We start from the raw sequence: 23,911 nt of genomic DNA on the forward strand, positions 1-23,911 counted from the left end.
GTGGGAGATTAAGCAGCAGCTAGGTTCTCAAAGGCCTTCTCCACGGTTTCCCATGGCAGGGCCCCAAAGACACAAGGAAGTCCATGGTTAAAAGGTTTATTGTCATGGCAGAAAGTGGATAAAAGTGTAAGACCTCCCCCCCAACCTCAGTGCAGACATGAGTTAAATAGGAAAGGAGGAGGGAGAAGGGCCTGGGAAGAAATGCTTAATTGGCTACACCCTCTGGCCTTTAAGTATCTCATTAATATGGAGATCTCTTGCAGCTGAGGCCTATAGTCATACCCTCAATCTGTGTTGGGTGATACAAAACTCTCTTTGGAAGGGCCTGTAGGGCATTGTCTTACATGACTAAAGGGCATGGATCAATGGAGGTCTTGGCCGTGTGTCAGGAGCCTGGAGTTTGGGAGCATGGCAAAATGTATGCCATCCCTTGTAGGTATGAATACCTGTTGGTTCTTGGCTATCTCTAGCCAGTGTCCCACCAGAAACCAAGCTATCCTTCCATGGTCCCACAAAAATTAAATTAATAAAGGCTCCAGAAACACTGATATAAATAAATTACTTAATTTTTAGAGTCCTGTTTCTTCTTCTTATGAACCAGGTGAGGCATCACCACATAGCTGTGTGTTCCTGAATCAGAGTCCACAGCATGTGCTCATATACTTTTATTTTGCTGTTTCAGGAAAATGAGTGGAGATTTACTAAGCAAGAATCTAAGCATCTCAGCCTGGGAAACTAACATCATATGGCTGAATGAAAGCTACTACAATGATACTTCAGTTTGTGCCATCAAGATCCAGGCCATGATTTTGCTTTGCCTCATCATTTCCCTGGTTGGAATGGTACTAAATGCCATAGTGCTGTGGTTCCTGGGCTTCCAGATGCACAAGAATGCCTTCTCTGTCTACATTCTCAACCTGGCTGTGGCTGACTTTCTCTTCCTGTGCTCTCAGTTTGTAATTTGCCTTCATATTGGCATTTACTTCTTCTACTCAATTGACATTGAAATCCCTTTGTTTTTTTATATTGTGTCATCATCTGCTTATCTTTCTGGTCTGAGCATTCTCAGCACCATTAGCATTGAGCGCTGCCTGTCTGTAATATGGCCCATCTGGTATCGCTGTAAACGACCAAGACACACATCAGCTATCACATGTTTTGTGCTTTGGGCTATCTCCCTGGTGTTGGGTCTCCTGGAAGGGAATGCATGTGGCTTACTGTTTAATAGTTTTGACTTTTATTGGTGTGATACATTTTATGTCATCACTGCTGTATGGTCAATTGTTTTATTTGTTGTTCTCTGTGGGTCCAGCCTCATCCTGCTTGTCAGAATCTTCTGTGGCTCCCAGCGGATTCCTGTGACCAGGCTGTATGTGACCATTGCACTCACAGTACTGGTCTTCCTAATCTTTGGTCTTCCCTTTGGAATGTATTGGCTAATCTATAAATGGGTTATCAGTATTCATTATGCTGACATTTGTAGTTTTTATCATGAAACACTATTCCTTTCCTGTGTTAACAGCTGTGTCAACCCCATCATTTACTTCCTTGTTGGCTCTATTAGACACCGTAGGTTTAGGCGGAAGACTCTCAAGCTACTTCTGCAGAGAGCCACTCAGGATACCACTGAGGAGGAAGAAAGTGAAAATAAGAGCTCTTCAGACCACCCTGAAGAACTGGAAACAGTTCAAAGCAGCAGCTGAGAGCTGCTTGATCAGACAAAAGTGGTTTTGAGGGAAATATTTTTTTCTTATCTGTGAGGACCATTTTTATAACTTTGTTCAGTTTGTTACCTCTTCTTCAATTGGTTAATTAAAACAATAATTTTTGGAAAAGTTGAGAGAAATGGGTCTTCATACAAATACTGACTGTAGCAATTCTGAAGCTGGGTTACTTAAGGGTTTATTATCTCCTTTTGATGGGACTCCTTGTGTAAGTGTTATATGGTAGAGAACTGCTCCTACTGTTGACGAACCCTCCTTCAATAGAAGGCAAGTGGAAGTACAGGGAAGGGCTGTATTTCTGTAGTCACTGAAATTTATAATGCTTACACAAATGTTGTGTCTTACAAAAATTCTTTCAAAATACCCTTCTCGGTGTTTAAGACTTAAACACTGCATGGTTATGAAGAATATATGAAGTAATACTCTTTCTTATATAAATTGATTACTAAACAGATAAATATTATCAAATGAAGACTGTTACATCTCTCTTCACACGGCTGAGTCCTCACTGTGAACATCAGGTTCACTGTGTCTCTAATTTTTAAAATTGGAAGAGTGCTCTTAGGTTTTGCAATGAGATCCATCAACATCCATGTCCATACGAAGGTGGAGAGAGTCTGACTTCTGTGTTTCTCTTCACAATGCCTTCCTTAGCATCCCATGGTCAAGTCTTTTACCTTTTCTCCCTTGTCCTTGCTGTGATTCCGCTCTCTCTGACTTTCTAATCCTTTATGAGACGTTTCCAATAATGTTCTTTAGACAAGGTTCCTTTGAAATCAAACCTGCCTCAGATTTAAATGATTCTCAGATATATTTATTGCTTGAATTTATTACTTGCATTTATAACAACTATTTTAACTGAATTATGAATAATTTAGTAACATTGTCTATAATATTCTGTTTTGAAGCTGTACTGTGTGATATTTTCAGTTGAAGCACAATTAAAAGAGTTCAACAATTTTTAATTGGATATTTTATTTATTTACATTTCAAATATTATCCCCTTTCCTGGTTTCCCCTCTGCAAACCCCCTATCCCATCACCTCTTACCCTGCTTCTATGAGGGTGCTCCCCAACCCACCTACCCATTCCTGCCTCACCACCTTAGTATCCCTTTACACTGTGGCATCAGGCCTTCACAAGCCCATGGGCCTCCCCTCTCATTGATGACAAATAAGGCCCCTTCAGCTCCTTCAGTGCTTCCCCTAATTCCTCCATTGTGCTCATTCCAATGGTTGGCTGCAAGCATCCCCATCTGTATTGGTCAGGATCTGGCAAAGTCTCTTAAGAAACAGCTGTATCAAGCTCCTGTTGGCAAACACTTCTTGGCATCTACAATAGTGTCTGGATTTGGTGGTTTGGTGTCTACATGTGAGAGGGATTCCCAGGTGAGGCAGTCTCTGTATGGCCTTTCTTCAGTCTCTGCTCCATTCTTTGTCCCTGAATTTCCTTTAGACAGGAGCAATTCTGGGTTAAAATTTTGGAGATGTGTGGGTGGCTCTTCCCATCAGCTGGGGACCATGCATAGCCTCTGGACATGGTCTTGACAGGTTCTCCCTTACTTTTGTGGTGTATTTCAGCTAGTGTTCTCCCTGTGGGGTCCTGGAAGGCTCTTGTTTTCCTGGCATCTGGAAGTTTCTAGTTGCTATCCCTAGTTCTCTATACCCCTTTACTACACACATTAGTTCAATTTCCTGACCCTATGTACACCTCCTCCATCTTCTCCCATACCTGATTCTTTCCCTCTTTTTCCACTCCTCCCTTCTATGTAGGCCTGAAGAATCCACTCTATGGTCTTCCTTCCTCTTGAGCTTCATGTGGTACATGAGTTGTATTGTGAGTAATCCATGCTCTTTCCCTAGTATCAGTTAGTACATACCATGTGTGTTCTTTTGTGATTGAGTTACCTCACTCAGGATGATACTGTCTAGATCCATCCATTTGCCTGTGAATTTCAAGAACTCATTGTTTTTAACAGCTGAGTGGCACTCCATTGGGTAAATATACCACATTTTCTGTATTTATTTCTTTGTTGAAGGACATTTGGGTTCTTTCCAGCTTCTGTTTATTATAAATATGGCTCCTATGAACATAGTGGAACATGCATCCTTATTGCATTTTGGAGCATCTTCTGGGTATATGCCCAGGAGTGGTATAGCTGGGTCCTCAGGTAGTACTATGTCCACCTGGGGAACCACCAGACTGATTTCCAGAGTGGTTGTACCAGCTTGCAATACCACCAGCAATGGAGAAGTGTTCCTCTTTTCTCTACATTCTGGACAGCATCTGCTATCACCTGAGTTTTTTATCTATCTTAGCCTTTCTGACTGTGATGAGGTGGAATCTCAACGTTGTTTTGATTTGCATTTCCCTGATAACTAAAGATGTTGAACATTTCTTTAGGAGTTTTTCGGCCATTCCTCAGTAGAGAATTCTTTATTTGGTTCTGTTCCCCATTTTTAATAGGGTTATTTGGTTCTCTGGAGTCTAACTTCTTGATTTCCTTGTATATATTGGATATTAGCCCTTTATCAGATATAGTATTGATAAAGATCTTTTCTCAAACTGTTGGCTGCCATTTTATCCTACTGATAATGTCCTTTGCCTTACAGAAGCTTTGCAATTTTTTCTTATTCTTATTATTATTTTGCTTTTATACCATTTGAATTACATTCAAGTATTATGGTCAGTTCTAGGTTGTGGAATTAGCAATATAATAGATGCAAATAGTCAAGGAACAAGCAAGACAATAAACACAAATAGTCAAAGAACAAGAAAGACAATAAACAAAGTTCTGTGATCACTCCAGTGATCACTGTTTCTAACAGCTTATCAGGATGACCAAAATATCTGAGCCTACTTCCCTGTCCTACCCCAAAGTCATTTTCATGCCTTAAGCATACTTCTGTTCTATCCTAAGATTTAGATTCCTGCCTGAAATTACTTCTTTATTCTAGCCTAAGATTGAGATTCCTGCCTGAAATTATTTCTTTATTCTACCCTAATGTCAGATTCCTGCCTAAAGCCTATTTCGTTTGTTTTGGCCAATGTCATATTCCTGCCAAGCGGCTCATTTCCTTGTCCTTGGCCAATGTCAGATTACCACCAAGCAGCCCTCAAAGCTCTCGACATCTCCCCTTTTTTTATTTCATAAACAAGACTGAGCCTGTATTAGGTTGTTCTGACAAGAAAGCCTTCCTTATCCATTGTGGAATATTCATTATCAAAAGCAGTGCACTTATGTCTTAGGTTGGTAAGGCTTTGTGCAGAGTCTTACCCATCATTGTCTTCCCAGCCTGTTAAATTAATAACTCTGTCTAGGGATTCAGTTTCAGATTCAAGTCATGTACTTTGGCTTCCAACATGTTTATGTTGTTAAAGACAAGCTTTAATACAATGGGCAGGAATAAAACCATTCCCAGGACAAAAAGGGGTAGCATAATCCAGCTATATATGCCATTCTTGAAGCTTGACCAAAACAGAAGTACTGACCTCAAACCATGGATGATTTTATCAGCAGTATATGCAGCATCAAAGCTCAGTAGAGCAAAATTCTTTAAATACATAATCTCACTATGCAAAGTTACAACATCCAGAGAGGTGTTAGAATTATGCCAAATACCTGACAAGTGTCTTTAAACTTTTACCTAATTACAATGACTATCATTGTAAGTTTTATCAGTAACACAACTCCATTGGTATTTGGCATGACACTCTCAAGATGGCTCCTTATTCTTAAACTCTGAACTGCCTTCCAATAATTTGAATAGGATAAAGAGTAACAATCCGATGTTGCAAACACCTATCTAAATCTTATATACTCATTACACAGTAACATTTTTTTTGCTAAATGATTAACAGACGTAGCTATCTTAACTTCTTGTGTCAAAGCAATTGCAGAGGCAGTGGTGCTAGCAATTGACGTAATTAAAGCTGTTATACCAGCAATACTCAAGCCCATTACCCTCTTGCTTATGCTTAAACCCTAACTCACTTCTTTCAGTACTTGCAAGCTTTTTTCAGAAAACTAAGGTTCTGTAATACTCAGGGCAATAAAGCAAAAGTTGGTTGATAGACCCACATAACATACATGCTAGGTTTCAACACACTAACAGAATTAGAAAATGTACAATCAATGCAACTACCAATAAATACTGTAGAAGAAACAAAAGTAATTTTAACTTGACAATTATAAAAGCCTTAACACATGAACTAACACTTCTTTGAAATCCACATCCTGTTGCAACTTTATCTCTTGCTAACAGCATCATAGAGAACTGCAGCTAACTTCCAAATATGTCTCTGAAAATGTCCAGATCCAGCCTTCCAAGTGTAGACTGTTGTTTTGCATATTGGATTGATTTCTAGACCAGTATATGAGTGAGTCCTAATAGCTGGTCACCTTTAAGAAAAATACAAGAGCTCTTCAGCTTGGCCCACTCTCGGCTTCTGGGCCTGCAGACTCCTCTGCCTGCCTCCTGCACCTACAAGCCAGAGGACCACATGCCAGCTGCTGCCGGCCTCCCGGCCTGCTCAGGATCACCCTGAGCCTTTCAGCTCTGCGAGGTCTCCACAGACACAGAGTTGGTCTGCTCCTGTGGAGATACTGAATCCTGAGCCATCCTAGAGGAGCCTCTGCACTCAGAGCAGCCGGTAAGAACTCCATCTCACTCCCTAAGCCCCAGAGTTACATCTGGGAGCCAGGGACATTCAGGACCCACCAGCTACCCAGACCCCGCCCCTCCAGAATTCCACTTCCCTTCTGCCCCTGTCTGGTCCTTTGGGCTGGGGAAGACACAGAGTTGGTCTGCTCCCGTGGAGATACTGAATCCTGAGCCATCCTAGAGGAGCCACTGCACTCAGAGCAGCAGACACCAAGCTAGTTTGCACTTGGGAGACATTGTATCCTGAGCCATCCTAGACGAACCACTGCACCCAGATCAGAACGATTTCCAGATCCAAGAGGTGGCCTGAGTCCCAGGAGTTCTTCCACCCAGGAGATTAGGATCATAAGACCACAGAGACATCTGGATTCTGAGGAGCTCTGACACAAGCAAGATAACTGGAAATACAGACTCCAGTCTTGCACAGTGAGGGCAGGTAACACTAGAGTTAACCAGATGGCGAAAGGCAAGCACAAGAACATAAGTAACAGAAACCAAAGTTTCTTGGCATCATCAGTACTCAGTTCTCCCAATATAGCAAGCCCTGGACACCCCATCACACCGTAAAAGCAAGATTCACAATTAAAATCACTTCTGATGATGATGATAGAGGATTATAAGACGGACATAAGTAACTCCATTAAAGAAATACAGGAAAGTACAAGTAAACTGGTAGAAGCCCTTAAAGAGGAATCACAGAAATCCCTTAAAGAACTGCAAGAAAACACAAAGAAGGAATTAAACAAAAACATTCAGGATCTGAAAACGGAAATAGGAACAATAAAGAAAGCTCAAAGGGAGACAACCATGGAGATAGAAAACCTAGGAAAGAGATCAGGAGTCATAGAAACAAGCATCACCAACAGAATACAAGAAATAGAAGAGAGAATCTCAAATGCAGAAGATACTGTGGAAAACATTGACACAGTTGTCAAAGAAAATGCAAAATGCAAAAAACTCCTAACTCAAAACATCCAGGAAATCCAGGACACAATGAGAAGACCAAACCTAAGGATAATAGGTATAGATGAGAATGAAGATTCCCAACTTAAAGGGCCAGTAATTATCTTCAACAAAATTATTGAGGAAAACTTCTCTAACCTAAAGAACAAGTTGTCCAAAAACATACAAGAAGCCTACAGAACACCAAATAGACTAGACCAGAAAAGAAATACCTCCCGTCACATAATAATCAAAACATCAGATGCACAAAACAAAGAAAAAAATACTAAAAGCAGTAAAGGAAAAAGGTCAAGTAACATATAAAGGCAGACCTATAAGAATTACACCAGACTTTTCACCAGAGACTATAAAACCCAGAAGAGCCTGGACTGACATCATACAGACCCTAAGAGAACACAATTGCCAGCCCAGACTACTATACCCAACAAAACTCTCAATCACTATAGATGGTGAAACCAAGATATTCCATGACAAAACCAAATTTGCACAATATCTTCCCACAAACCCAGCACTTCAAAGGATAATTGATGGAAAATGCCAACACAAGGAGAGAAACTACAACCTAGAAAAAGCAGGGAAGTAATCTTCCAACAACCCCAAAAGAAGATAACTATACAAACATAATTCTACCTCTAATAACAAAAATAACAGGAAGCCACAATCATTTTTCCTTAATATCTCTTAACATCAATGGTCTCAATTCTGCAATAAAAAGATGCAGACTATCAGACTGGATACACAAACAGGACCCAGAATTTTGTTGCATACAAGAAACCCACCTCAGTGACAAAGACAGACACTACCTCAGAATAAGAGGGTAGAAAACAATTTTCCAAGCCAATGATCCCAAGAAACAAGCTGGAGTAGCCATTCTAATATCAAATAAAATCAACTTTCAACCAAAAGTAATCACAAAAGATAAGGAAGGACACTTCATACTCATCAAAGGAAAAAACTACCAAGGAGAACTCTCAGTTCTGAACATCTATGCTCCAAATGCAAGGGCACCTACATACATAAAAGAAACTTTACTAAAGCTCAAAACACACACTACACCTCACACAATAATAGTGGGGTATTTCAACACCCCACTCTCAGCAATGGACAGATCATGGAAACAGAAACTAAACCGAGACACTTTGAAATTAACAGAAGTTATGAGCCAAATGGACTTAACAGACATCTATAGAACATTTCCTCCTAAAACTAAAGAATATAACTTTTTCTCAGCACCTCATGGTACCTTCTCCAAAATAGACCATATAATTGGTCACAAAACAGGCCTCTACAGATTAAAAAAAGACTGAAATAATCCCTTGCATCTTATCAGATCACCACGGACTAAGACTGATCTTTAATAATGACAAAACCAATGGAAAACACACATGCACATGGAAACTGAACAACTCTCTACTCAATGATGACTTGGTCAAGGAAGAAATAAAGAAAGAAATTAAAGACTTTTTAGAATTTAATGAAAATGAGGACACATCATATCAAAACTTGTGGGATTCCATGAAGGCAGTGCTAAGAGGAAAACTCATAGCTCTAAGTGCCAACAAAAAGAAACTGGAGAGAGCAGACACTAACAACTTGACCGCACAACTAAAAGTTCTAGAAAAAAGAGAAGCAAGTACACCCAGGAGGAGTAGAAGGCAGGAAATAATCAAACTCAGGGCTGAAATCAACCAAATAGAAACAGAAAGAACAATACAAAATATCAACAAAACCAGGAGCTGGTTCTTTGAGAAAATCAACAAGATAAATAAACCCTTAGCCAGATTACCCAGAGGGCACAGAGACAGTATCCAAATTAATAAAATCAGAACTGAAAAGGGAGACATAACAACAGATACTGAAGAAATTAAAAAAATCATCAGATCCTACTACAAAGGCATATACTCAACAAAACTGGAAAACGTTGTCGAAGTGGACATGTTCCTAGACAGAAACCAGGTACAAAAGTTAAATCAGGAGCAGATAAACCATCTAAACAGTCTCATAACCCCTAAGGAAATAGCAGCAGTCATTAAAAGTCTCCCCACCAAAAAAAGCCCAGGAACAGATGGCTTTAGTGCTGAATACTATCAGACCTTCAAGGAAGACCTAATACCAATTCTCTTCAAACTATTCCACAAAATAGAAACAGAAGGAACACTACCCAATTTGTTCTATGAAGCTACAATTACACTCATACCCAAACCCCACAAAGACCCGACAAAGAAAGAGAACTTCAGACCAATCTCCCTTATGAACATCGATGCAAAAATACTCAATAAAATTCTAGGAAAATGAATCCAAGAACACATCAAAACAATCATCCATCATGATCAAGTAGGTTTTATCCCAGGAATGCAGGGATGGTTCAATATACAGAAATCCAGCAATGTAATCCACTAAATAAAAAACTCAAAGAAAAAAGCCACATGATCATCTCACTAGATGCTGAGAACACATTTGACAAAATTCAACATCCCTTCATGATAAAAGTCTTGGAAAGATCAGGAGTTCAAGGCCCCTACCTAAACACAGTAAAAGCAATTTACAGCAAACCAGTAGCCAACATCAAACTAAATGGAGAGAAACTTGAAGCAATCCCACTAAGATCAGGGACTAGACAAGGATGCCCACTCTCCCCATACCTATTCAATATAGTACTGGAAGTCCTAGCCAGAGCAATTAGACAACAAAAAGAAGTCAAAGGGATACAAATAGGAAAGGAAGAAGTCAAAATATCATCATTTGCAGATGATATGATAGTATACTTAAGCGACCCCAAAACTTCCACCAGAGAACTCCTAAACATGATAAACAACTTCAGCAAAGTGGCTGGTTATAAAATCAACCCAAACAAATCAGTAACCTTCCTCTACATGAAAGATAAACAGACTGAAAAAGAAATTAGGGAAATGGCACCCTTCACAATAGTCACAAATAATATAAAATACCTTGGTGTGAATCTAACCAATCAAGTGAAAGACCTGTATGACAAGAACTTCAAGTCCCTGAAGAAAGAAATTGAAGAAGATCTCAGAAGGTGGAAAGATCTCCCATGCTCATGGATTGGCAGGATTAATATAATAATTAATAATAATCTCCCATGCTCATGGATTGGCAGGATTAATATAATAATTAATAATAATCTCCCATGCTCATGGATTGGCAGGATTAATATTATCTTGGCAAAAGCAATCTACAAATTCAATACAATTCCCATTAAAATCCCAACTCAATTCTTCACAGAGTTAGAAAAGGAAATTCTCAAATTCATATGGAATAAAAAAAACCCAGGATAGCGAAAACTATTCTCAACAATAAAAGAACTTCTGGAGGAATCACCATCCCTGAATTCAAGCTGTACTACAGAGCAATAGTGATAAACACTACATGGTATTGGTACAGAGACAGGCAGGAAGATCAATGGAATAGAATTGAAGACCCAGAAATGAACCCACACACCTATGGTCACTTGATCTTTGACAAAGGAGCTAAAACTATCCAGTGGAAAAGGGACAGCATTTTCAACAAATGGTGCTGGTTCAACTGGAGGACAACATGTAGAAGAATGAAAATTGATCCATTCTTATCTCCTTGTACAAAGCTCAAGTCTAAGTGGATAAAGGACCTCCACATAAAACCAAATACACTGAAACTAATGGAAGAAATGGTGGGGAAGAGCCTCGAATACTTGGGCACAGGGGGAAACTTCCTGAACAGAACACCAATGGCATATGCTCCAAGATCAAGAATTGACAAATGGGACTTGATAAAATTGCAAAGTTTCTGTAAGGCAAAGGACACTGTCAATAGGACAAAACGACAACCAACAAATTGGGAAGAGATCTTTACCAATCCTACATCTGATAGAGGGCTAATAGCCAATATATACAAAGAACTCAAGAAATTAGACTCCAGACAACCAAATGACCCTATTAAAAAATGGGGTATGGAGCTTAACAAAGAATTTTCAACTAAGGAAACTCGAATGGCCAAGAAGCACCTAAAGAAATGTTCAGTATCCTTAGTCATCAGGAAAATGCAAATCAAAACAACCCTGAGATTCCATCTCACACCAGTCAGAATGGCTAAGATTAAAAACTCAGGTGATAGTAGATGCTGGCAAGGGTGTGGAGAAAGAGGAACACTCCTCCATTGTTGGTGAGACTGCAAGATGGTGCAACCACTTTGGAAATCAGTCTGGCAGTTCCTCAGAAAATTGGACATAGCATTACCTGAGGATCCAGCTATACCACTCCTAGGCATATACCGAGAAAATGCTCGAACATATAACAAGGACATATGCTCAACTATGTTCATAGCAGCCTTATTTATAATAGCCAGGAGCTGAAAAGAACCCAGATGTCCTTCAACTGAGGAATGGATTTTAAAAAATGTGGTATATTTACACAATGGAGTATTACTCAACTATTAAAAGCAATGAATTCGAGAGTTTCCTAGGTAAATGGATGGAACTAGAAATTATCATCCTGAGTGAGGTAAGCCAATCACAAAAGAACACACATGGTATTCACTCACTGATTATTGGATATTAGCCCAGAACCTTGAAATGCCCAAGATTCAACTCACAGGCCACTTGAAGCTCATGAAGAGGGAAGACCAAGTGGGGGTGATTCGGTCCTTCTTAGAAGGAGCAACAAAATACTCAAGGGAGCAAATATGGAGATAAAGTAAGGGACAGAAACTGAAGGAGGGGCTGTCTGAAGACCATTCCACCTGAGTATCCATCCCATGTGCAGTCACCAAAGGTAGATGCTAATGTGGAAGTCAGGAATTGCATGCTGATAAGAGCGTGATAGAGATGTCTCTTCAGAGGTTTGCAAGAGTCTGACATATTCAGAGGCAGATGCTCACAACTAGCCATTGAACTGATAATGGGATTCCCAATGGAGGAGTTAGAGTGAAGACCATTGGAGCTGAAAGGGTTTGTGGCCCCATGAGGAGAGCAGCAATGCCAACCAACCACAGCTCCCAGGGTCTAAACCACTAGCCTGGGAGCACTTAGGAAGGGATCCATGGCTTCAGCTGTATATGTAAGAGCAGAGGGCCCTGCTGGGCATAGGTGGAAGAAGAGATCCTTGACCTCATGAAGGCTGGATGCCCCAGGGGGTGGGAATTTGAGGGTTGGGAGGTGGGAGTGGGGGATGGTGTAGGTAGGGGTTACATCCGCAGAGAAGCAGGAGGAGGGGTGAGGGGATAGGGGGTTCCTGGGTGGGTGGGGGATGGGGTAAGGGGACAACATATGAAATGTAAATAAAAATCTAATAAAAAAAGAGAAAAAAAGAAAAAAAAAGAAAAATTCAAGAGACATTATAATTTCTCTTTTTGATTCTCTGTCCCACAAGTTCTAAAAACTTGATGCAAGGCAGCTTGTCCCATCTGTGATGTAGGCAAGCAAAAGTTGGTCAGGAACATATGTCCAATACAGCTCCTCAGTCACCATTGTCAGGGCACTCAGCAAGCTCACAGGTCAGCATCATTCCTTGTTTCAGCATCAGCATGTCTTGTCAGTCACTCTGGCAGCCACCATGCTCCCTCAGCATCCTGTATAAAAAATACAAACATGCCCTTTTCCCCATATTAGATATGTAATAGAGATCATGCCATATGTCAGTAAATTGATTCTTCCTTTTCACCTAGGCATAGGTATGTATGCCTAGTTGTAGGTATACTTATGCCTAGGTGAAAAGGAAGGATCATAGGCACTTGGCAGAATGTTCCTTGGCATCCAATTTTTTTAATTGGACATTTTATCTATTTATATTTCAGATGTTATCTGCTTTCCTCATCCCCCCACCAGAAATTCCTTATGCTGTCCCCCCTCCTGCTACTTCTATGAGGGTGTGCCCCTACCAATCCACCCACTTCACCCTCCCCACCCTCAAATTACCCCACACTGGGGCTTTCAGCCTTCACCAGACCTCCTTTCAAACCAATGCCTGACAAGGCCATCCTCTACTACATATACAGCTGGAGCCATGAGTCTCTCCAAGCATGTTCCCAGGGTAGCAGTTTAAACTCTGGGAGCTCTGGTTGGTTCCTATTGTCGCTCTTCCCATTGTGCTGAAAGCCCCTTCAGCTCCTTCAGTATTCTCTCCTCCTCCTCCAAGGGGACCCCATCATCAGTTTCAATGGTTATCTTTGAGGCTCTGCCTCTGGTAGACCATCTCAGGAAACAGGTATATTAGGCTTCAGTTAGCATACACTTCCTGGCACCCACAACAGAGCCTGTATTTTGTGACTGCACATGTGATGGACCCCCAGGTAAGGCAGTCATCAGATGGCCCCTCCTCCAGTGTCTGCTCCCACACTTTGTCTCTTTACTTGCCCCTATGAGAATTTTGTTACTCCTTCTAAGAAGGACTGAATTTACACACTTTGATCTTGCATCTTGAGCTTCATGTTGTCTATGAGTTGCATCTTAGGTATTGTGAGACTTTGGGCTAATATCCATTTATCAGTGAGTGCATACCATGTGTGTTTTTTTGTGATTGAGTTACCTCACTCAAGATGATACTTTCTAGTTTCATCCATTTGTCTAAAAATTTCATGAATTCATTTTTTTTAATGGCTGAGTAGTAATCCATTGTGTAAATGTACGACATTTTCTGTATCCATTCTTCTATTGAAGGACATCTGGGTTCTTTCCAGGTTCTGGCTATTATAAATAAGGCTGATATGAACATAGTGGAGCATGTATCCTAGTTATATGTTTGACCATCTTTTGGGTATATGCCCAGGAGTGGTATACCTGGGTCCTCAGGTAATACTATGTCCAATTTCTGAGGAATCACCAGACTGATTTCCAGAGACATTGTACCAGCTTGCAACCCCACCAACAGTGGAGGAATGTTCCACTTTCTCTACGTTTTTGCCAGCATCTGATATCACCTGAGTTTTTTTATCTTAGCCATTCTGACTGGTGTGAGGTGGAATCTCAGATTTTGATTTGCATTTCCCTGATGATGATTTCTTTAGGTGTTTTTCAACCATTCGAGTTTCCTCAGTCGAGAATTCTTTGTTTAGCTTGGTACCACATTTTTTAATAGGGTTATTTGATTGTCTGGAGTCTAATTCTCTAAGTTCTTTGTATACATTGGATAATTTTCATCTATTGGATGTAGGATTGGTAAAGATTTTTTTCTAATCCATTGGTTGCCACTTTAACCTATTGACAGTGTCCTTTGCCTTGCAGAAGCTTTGCAATTTTATGAGGTCCAATTTGTCAATTCTTGATCTTAGCGTATAAGCCATCAGTGTTCTGTTCAGAAAATTTTTCCCCTCTGCCCCTGTGTTTGAGGCTCTTCCTCACTTTCTCTTCTATTAGTCTAAGTGTTTCTGGTTTTATATGGAGGTCTTTGATCCACTTGTATTTGAGCTTTATACAAGGACATAAGAGTGGATTGAGTTGCAATCTTTTACATGCTGACCTCCACTTGAGCCAGCACCATTTGTTGAAAATGCTGTCCTTTTCCCACTGGATAGTTTTAACTCCTTTGTCAAACATCAAGTGACCATAGATGTGTGTATTTATCTATGGGTCTTCAATTCTATTCCATTGATCTTCTTGCCTATCTCTATACCAATAGGTTTTTATCACTACTGCTCTGTAGTACAGTTTGAGGTCAGGGATTGTGATTCCCTTAGAAAAATCTTTTATTATTGAGAATAGTTTTTGGTATCCTGTTATTTTTTGTTATTCCAAATAAATGTGAGAATTACTCTTTCTAACTCTGTGGAGAATTGAGTTGAAATTTTAATGGGGGTTGCATTGAGTCTGTAGATTGCTTTAGGCAGGATGGCCAATTTTACTATATCAATCCAGCCAATCCATGAGCATCCAGACATTTCACTTGCTTGGTTGGATTCACACCAAGGTATTTTATATTATTTGTGACTATTGTGAAAAGTATCATTTCACTAATTTCTTTCTCAGACTGTTTATCCTTTGAGTAGAAGAAGGCTACTGATTTCATTAAGTAAATTTTATATTCAGCCATTTTGCTGAAGTTGTTTATCAGGTTTAGGAGTTCTGTGGTGGAAGTTTTGGAGTCATTTAAGTATACTATCATATCATCTGCAAATACTGAAATTTTGACTCCTTCCTTTCCAATTTGTATCCCTTTAACCTCCTTTCGCTGTGTAATTGCTCTGACTAAGACTTTGAGTTCTATATTGAATAGGTATGAGAAGAGTGGGCAGCCTTGTCTAGTCCCTGATTTTAGTGGGATTGTTTCAAATTTCTCTCGATTTAGTTTAATGTTGTCTACTGATTTGCTATATATTGCTTTTACTATGTTTAGGTATGAGCCTTGAATTCCTGATCTTCCCAGGACTTTTACCATGAAGAGGTGTTGAATTTTGCCAATTGCTTTCTCAGCACCTAGTGAGATTTTCATGTGGTTTTTTTCTTTGAGTTTGTTTATGTAGTGGATTACGTTATGGATTTCCATTTATTGAACCATCTCTGCATTCTGGGTATAAAACCTACTTCATCATGATGGATGATTATTTTGGTGTGTTCTTGGATTTAGTTTGCAAGATTTTTATTGAATGTGTTTAGTATCAATATTCATAAGGGATATTGGTCTGAAGTTCTCTTTCTTTATTAGGTATTTATATGGTTTAGATATGAGCATAATTGTGGCTTTAAAGAATGAATTGGGTAGTGTTCCTTCTGTTTCTATTTTGTTTAATAGTTTAAAGAGAATTTGGTATTAGGTCTTCTTGGAAGGTATGATAGAATTCTGCACTAAAACCATCATCTGGTCCAGGGCTTTTTTTTTAGTGGGGAGACTTTTAGTGACTGATGCTATTTCCTTAGGGGTTATGGGATTGTTTAGATGGTTTATCTGCTCCTGATTTAACTTTGATACCTGGTATCTGCCTCAAAAATTGTTCATTTCATCCAGATTTTCTAGTTTTGTTGAGTATAGGCTTTTGTAGTAGGATCTGATGATTCTTTTAATTTCCTCAGTTTCTTTTGCTATGTCTGCCTTTTCAGTTCTGATTGTATTAATTTGGATACTGTTTATGCACTCTGGTTTGTCTGGTTAATAGTTTATCTAGCTTGTTGATTTTCTCAAAGAGCCAGATCCTGGTTTTGTTGATTCTATATAGTTCTTTTTGTTTCTACTTGGTTGATTTCAGCCCTGAGTTTATTTCCTGCTGTCTACACCTCTTGGGTGTATTTGCTTCTTTTTGTTCTAGAGCTTTCAGGTATTCTGTCAAGTTGCTAGTGTATCCTCTCTCCAATTTATTTTTATAGGCACTTAGAGCTATGAGTTTTCCTCTTAGCATTGATTTCATTGTGTTCCATAAGTTTTTGGTATGATATACCTTCATTTTCATTAAATTCTAAAAAGTCTTTAATTTCTTTCTTTATTTCTTCCTTGACAAAGTTATCACTAAGTAGAACATTGTTCTGTCTCCACATGTACGTGGGATTTCTGTTGTTTTTGTTGTTATTGAAGACCAATCTTAATCCATGGTGGTCTGATAGGGTGCATGGGATTATTTCAATTTCCTTGTATCTGTTGAGGCCTGTTTTGTGAGTAATTATATGATCAATTTTGGAGAAGGTACTATGAGGTGCTGAGAAGAAGGTATATGCTTTTGTTTTAGGATGAAATAAATGTATTATAGGTATCTGTTAAGCCCATTTGGTTCATAACTTCTGTTAGTTTTACTGTGTCTTTGTTTAGTTTCTGTTTCCATGATCTGTCCATTGCTGAAAGTGGGGTGTTGAAGTCTCTCACTATTTCTGTGTGGGGTACAATGTGTGCTTTGAGCTTTAGTAAAGTTTCTTTTATGAATGTGAGTGCCCTTATATTTGGAACATATTCAGAACTGAGAGTTCATCTCAGTGGATTTTTCCTTGATGTCTATGAAGTGTCCATTCTTATCCTTTTTGATAACTTTTCATTGAAAGTTGATTTTGTTCAACTTTAGAATGACTACTCCAGCTTGTTTCTTAGAACCATTTGCTTGAAGAATTGTTTTCCAGGCTTTTATTCTAAGGTAGTGTTTGCCTTTGTAGCTGAGGTGCATTTCCTGTATGAAGCAAAACACTGGGTTCTGTTTACATATCCAGTCTGTTAGTCTATTTCTTTTTATTGGTGAATTGAGTCTATTGCTGTTAAGATATATTAAACAAAGGTGATTGCTGCTTCCTATAATTTTTATTATTAGTGGTAGAATTATGTTTGTGTGTCTATCTTCTTTTGCATTTGTTGGAAGAAGATTAATTTTGTACCTTTTCTGGGGTGCAGTTTTCCTTCTTGTGTTGGAGATTTCTATTTATTATTCTTTGTAAGACTGGATTTGTGGAAAGATATTGTGTAAATTTTGTATTGGCATGGAATAACTTTGTTTCTCCATCCAGAATAATTGAGAGTTTTGCTGTGTATAGTAGCCTGGCCTGGTATTTATATGCTCTTAACATCTTTATGACATCTGCCTAGAATCTTCTGGCTTTTATAATCTCTGGTGAGAAGTCTGGTGTAACTCTGATAGGCCTGCCTTTATAAGTTACTTGACCTTTTTCCCTTACTGATTTTAACATTCTTTATTTGTTTTGTGCATTTTGTGTTTTGATGATCATATGACAAGAGGAATTTCTTTTCTGGTCTAGTCTATTTGGAGTTCAGCAGGTTTTCTGGTCTAGTCTACTTGGAGTTCAGTAGGCTTCTTGTATGTTCATTAGTATCTCTTTTTTTTAGATTAGGGAAGTTTTCTTCTATAATTTTGTTAAAGATATTTACTGTCCATGGTTTTAAAAGGTTTATTGTCAGGGCAGAAAGTGGATGTAGCTGTACCACGTATCCTCAGGGCAAGCCTGAGGTTAAATATTGTTTGTAAGGAAGAAGGTCTGGGAAGGAATGCTTAATTGGCTATGCCCTCTGGCCTTTAAGTACCTCAATATGGCCTTAATATGGAGATCTCTTGAGATTCTGCAGCCTGTAGTCATGCCCTCTACCTGTGGAGGGGCTGGTAGGGGTGTTGCCCTATGTGACTGAAAGGTGCTGGTCAATGGAGGTCTTCAGCCTCATGTCAGGAGCCTGGAGTCTGGGAGCATGGTGAAATGCGTACCATCCCTTGCAGGGATACTTGCTAGGTCTCCGACTACCTCTAGCAGTGCTCAACCAGAAACCAAGCTATCCTTTCATGGTCCCACAGGATGGGTCAGAATATGGCATCTTCCTGGGAGCAGACCAGCTATCTCTGCTGCAATTCTGATATGTCTGGTTGTATATGTTACTTGACTTATTCCGTTACTACTTTTAATATTCTTTCTTTGTTTTGTGCATTTGATGTTTTTATTAATATATGACTGGAGAAATTTATTTTCTGGTCCAGTCTATTTAGAGTTTTGTAGGCTTCTTGTATGTTCATGAGCATCATTTTCTTTATGTTAGGGAAGTTTTCTTCTATAATTTTGTTGATGATATTTACTGGTCCTTTAAGCTAGGAATCTTCCCTCTCTTCTATACCTATTAACCTTAGGTTTGGTCTTCTCATTGTGTCTTGGATTTCCTGGATGTTTGAGGTTAGGAGCTGCTTGCATTTTTTGTTTTCTTTGACTGTTGTGTCAATGTTTTCTATAGTATCTTCTACACCTGAGATTCTTTCTTCTATCTCTTTCATTCTATTGGTGATGTTTGCATCTATGACTCCTGATCTCTTTCTTAGTTTTTCTCTCTCCAGGATTGTCTCCCTTTGTGATTCTTTATTGTTTCTATTTTCACTTTTAGATCCTGTATGGTTTTATTCAATTCCTTCAGCTGTTTGGTTGTATTTTCCTACAATTCTTTAAGGGATATTTGTGTTTCCTTTTTAATGGCTTCTACCTGTTTACTTGTGTTCTCCTACATTTCTTTTTTTTTTTGAGCTTTTGTCACTTAATTGTTAACCAATGAATATTATCCAAAATTAGAGATGTAATTTACTTGTACAACATGAAATTATGCTAATGGGAAATTACCAAATACTCATTAGTGTGTTTTTACATTGCTATATGAACCTGTGCTCTCTCAACTGCTAATGATAAACGTTATAATTGATGCAATCACTATGAAAACCCATTTTACAAATGGCTGTTCCTGTTTAGAAAAATTCATACATCTATAAAAATGGATTAAACCCACTTTAATCCTAATCTACAAATAGACTATTAACAGCAAATATAACTGGTATCCTCTCAACACTGTAACAACTGGTGTAGCAATGATAATGTATACAGTGCAAGTAGAAAAAAAACTGTAAAAATCTGATGGAAGTCAATTCTTTTAGCAATAAGGACTATTGCTCTGATGCTTTGGAAAAGAGAACACTCATACTTCAAAGTCTGAATGGTAAGGCCTACTGTCTCTCCCTCTCATCTATGGGAAGCATTCCCTCACAAATGACTTGGAAGCATGTACACAACCACTGTACAGCAGTCACTTCAAGGTGAACCAGTTGTCTTTTGTCCTATAGAGTCCAAAAAATATATTAACCTTTTCCTTTTTATAATGTTTGCCCAATTTAAACCTTTTTAAGTCAGCAAAAATCAAAAACATCACAAAACAAGTTGAATCTTCTGTGCGTGAAAACTGCTTAATAAAATGGCAACTGTCATAGATAAAGTTAAGTTTGAGTGCATAATATCAAGTGGAAAGTAGCTGAACCACACAGAGAAAACAAGGCTTTCTGTATCTTCAAATTCAGGTGCCTCATGATCAGAGAATGTAGGAGCAGCTTTCTAGCTGGAAAGAATTCCTCAGTAAGATGTAATTGAAATAAAATTTGTTTTTAGAAGTTGTAAATAAAATAAGCAGTGATTTAGAAACCAAATATGCTAAAATGATGTTACCTATCCCATCAAGAATGAAGGGTGGGAATGCTTCATGTGCTGCAAAGGCAATGACTTTCTCACAAAGAGTCACTCCACTTCCTCAGACACAGAACACCCATCAGGGAACAGCATACCAGTGATAATATACAATCTAAACACAAATCAGAGTCCCACAATTCAACAACAAGGCAGTTAAAGCATTAGCACTGGAATCTCAGAAGCACACTCGATGAAGGACATGATTGTGACTGCCCATGGGTAACAGACATGCAGCACAGACTGTGTGTGAACAGTCAACATATGACGAGTGAGGTAGTGTTATGTTCTCGGAATTGATGTTTACATATGCTGCCCTTGCAGAAAGGCCAAGGTTTGGTTTTTTTTTTCCCCCTTCAACAATTAGAATTAGCTATCATCAAGAGTTACCTTCTATTGGACATCTGTGTTTCTAAATCAACCTAAGAACAAAACTTGCATTTTTTTTCAGAGACAACATACTTGCAGGCAGTGCTTCATCAATAATTTTCCTAGGAGCAACTGCCTAGTGGGTGTATCGCTGAAGTGGCAGGCAAGGAAAGCCACCATAGGACTACAGGACTTGAAACACCATCACTCAAGCTATCTGAGATGACTGTACTTAAGTAAAGCAAACACCCAATAAGATAGATAATTAAGGGATTCTGTAATAATTAACCACTGGCTGCATACTGTGCTGTCCAATGTTCTAATCATTTTGTGATGTAGTCCCCTATCTGTCCGTCTGTCTACCCCACTATCTCATTTTAGACACCTCCAGTAAGTGATCTGTGTGACACCAGGATTACAGCTCTATCATGAGAGGGCATGAGAAGGCCACACTGACAAAACATGAGAATGACATGGAGATGTATGTAGCCTACAACATGGGAAGGGCAAAGAAAACTGAACTCTTTAACTGAACATGCATGGAAATGTCCACTACTATCCTAGGATGTACACAGTGCTCAAAGCACATACACACATTTGTCAGACATGGCCATCAGTGTTAATATTCAACTGAAAAAGATGAAACAAACAAAAAGTGAAAAATGTACAAAAAGGTGACAGAATGCCATTATTTATTCCCTGGACAAGAGAAAAATGACCAAATATGACATCACACTGCCTTAATGCTGAAGCACGCCCTTCAGTGTTCTGCGTGCTTTGGCAAGGTGGATGCGTCCACAGCACCTGCACGGGCCTGCTTTCTCGGTGGTGGTTCAGCTTCAGGACATGGATCACAAGAACGGCTCTCACATGGCTTCAAACTCATCAATGCGCTGCTTTGTGTTGCCTTGTCAGTTCTGTCGCAGAGTCTTGTACTTATCACGGCCTGCCTTGACATTCTCAGCATGAAGAACATCACTCTGGGTCTTCTTGGTTTCATCTCTGGCTTGGGCTAATTCTGAACTTAATGTCTCGAGCTGCTTCTTCACGCTATTGTTCTTCTGAGTTTCTGTCACCCGCTCCTCCTCGCTTCTGTGGTTCATTACCCCTCACTGGACAGCTCACTGCTGGCCTCATCACTGTTCTCGTTGTGCTCCTCATGCTCATTCTCTGTGGGAGGGATGACTGGGGGCGGGGGCGGTGGAGGAGGCGCAGACATCACAGTTTTTAACTCTTCTTTGGTCTTTTCCATGTCTTCCTGAGCTGCAAAAGCTTTGTGCTGCGACTCAGTAGCTTCCTCTTCTTTTTTCTTCCTGGCTTCTTCTAAAAGTACGATCTTGGCAGTGAATTCGGCAAGTTCTGCTGCCAGCTGCTCTTGCTTCTTCATCTGGTCAGCAGCTTGCTTGGCTATTGCAGACTTGGCCTCTTCCGCAGCCCGGCACTCCCTGTCTAACCGTTCTGCCTCCTCTTTTGCTCGCTGGCACTCCTGCTCCAGTTCCAGAGCTTTCAGTGTCTGTTCTTCTAGTTCTTTCTGGGCTTTCATTGTGTGCTCTTCAATTTGCCTCAGACGCTCCATCAGCTCTTCGTTTTCATGTTCTTTTCTTTCCTTTTCCTTTTCTGCTATTTCTTGTTTCTTCTTTTCATTCTCTAATTGTGCCCTTTCTATCTGCTTCTGATGTTTTTCCTCCCGGGCCTGAGACTTCATCTGTTGTACTTCAATAGTATCAGGCTTTCTCCTTCACATGTACAGTTCATGGTTTCCCATACATAAGGCCAAAATTCACTTATCGATTCTCAGACGAGGTGCATAAAAGACAAAATCAGGTGCCTTTTTGTCAATTGGCTTTATAACAAATTTTTTGTCATTAAATGAAATGTTTCGGATTTCACTCCAGGGAAAACCAATTTTAGGTGTTAACTAGTTATCATGTTCATAAATATTCAGACTTAAAGTATCAACACCCAGCCACAGCTCTGTACCCTTCTTATTCTTGATTTCAAAGTAGTTGACACCATACATCTCTAGATTTTGTGCAATCTTCAAGTATTCCATCATCGAATCTTCCCTTAGCATCCCTCTGTGCTCCTCATGGCAGTTCTGTATTCTCTCCTCCAACTACTCTTTGATCAGTTTGTGTTGTTCCAAAACACACTGCGGTAAGAGTCTGTCATTAGCCAGATAGCCTGGTTTGTGAATCTCTTTATTATAATCTCCATACTTGGCTTGAACAGCATATAAAGCCAAAAGAACTGCAGTTTCTGGTGGGCAATGTATCTCATCATTTAAGATGGCTTCTTTAACTTGCAATAAGAAAAGTCTGTGTTATTTCTTGAATCAATTCCTCAGAAACATCTTCAGGAAAGAATTTAGCTCTAAACTTGAACTGTAAAGGATTTTATTTTTTAACATCTTTCTGTGTTACCTTTTTATTCAGTTTTAGCGTAGAATATCCTTTGCTGTCTACATATTGCAGTCCAAAAAACCAGACCTCAAGTAAACCAACTGTTTTTACAATCTTGTCAAAAAGTTGTTTGTCAGTTGTATTGGGCTGAATGGCAAATTCTACCTCAGCATCCATTGTAGCTACTCTTACATTGATTGGCTTCGGCATTTTTCTTTTCTTGTTGGTTATCTGTTGGACTGTGTAAGGGTATCCTGGTTCATGACTGGACATGGGCCTAGAATCCTGAGACTCTAAGTGAGAAATGGCAAGAGTTTGGCCACATCCCCAGAACCCAGGGTCCTGACACAGTCTCATCTCCATAGACCTACATTGTTCAGGCACATAGGCCATTACAGCCCCTCCCAAAGTGCACGGGTAGAGGGTGTGCCTAGAGGCCTCAGGGCCTAGATAAAGCAAATTAAGCATGCTTCCCCAGAACCTCTCCCTTTCTACCTCCCTATTTAACTCAGGACTGCCCTGAGTTTCAGGGGACATACTTCCAGATCCATCCACCATCCGCCATGACAATAAACCATTTTGCAACCAAGGACTTCCTTGTGCTGTTGGAGTCTGCCATCGCCAATGCCTCCAGCCTCTGAAACCTTAGAACTTTCTCCTGCATGTGGGACCAGCCGCGTGGAAACCCTCCAACTCCTCCTCCGCCACCATGGATTTTTTCCCACAGTTACTTTCTTTAGAAACTCTTCACTTCTATAAACTATTATAGCCCTTACTGAGACGGTAGCTTTTCCAGAGGCTCTGCAGACAGATCCTTTGATTAAGCTTCGTCTTCAGTGAACTACCACCGTCTTCCCAACATTTCTTTATGGGAGTTATTTGTGTCCTTCTTAAAGTCCT

General features: G+C 39.6%; 1 protein-coding gene and 1 pseudogene across 1 annotated transcript; one reads left to right on the forward strand and one right to left on the reverse strand.

Moving 5' to 3' along the window:
* Positions 1-686: 686 nt before the first annotated feature.
* LOC114636405 (mas-related G-protein coupled receptor member B2-like) lies at positions 687-1,754 on the forward strand. The gene has a single exon (XM_028784518.1). The coding sequence runs from the start codon at positions 687-689 to the stop codon at positions 1,701-1,703; it is 1,017 nt and encodes a 338-aa protein (XP_028640351.1). The 3' UTR covers positions 1,704-1,754.
* A 19,721-nt stretch (positions 1,755-21,475) lies between these two features.
* Positions 21,476-23,224, reverse strand: LOC114636403 (annotated as a pseudogene).
* Positions 23,225-23,911: the final 687 nt, after the last annotated feature.

Source organism: Grammomys surdaster, unplaced genomic scaffold (assembly GCF_004785775.1).
Source record: "Grammomys surdaster isolate TR1022 unplaced genomic scaffold, NIH_TR_1.0 123888, whole genome shotgun sequence".
NCBI lineage: Eukaryota > Metazoa > Chordata > Mammalia > Rodentia > Muridae > Grammomys > Grammomys surdaster.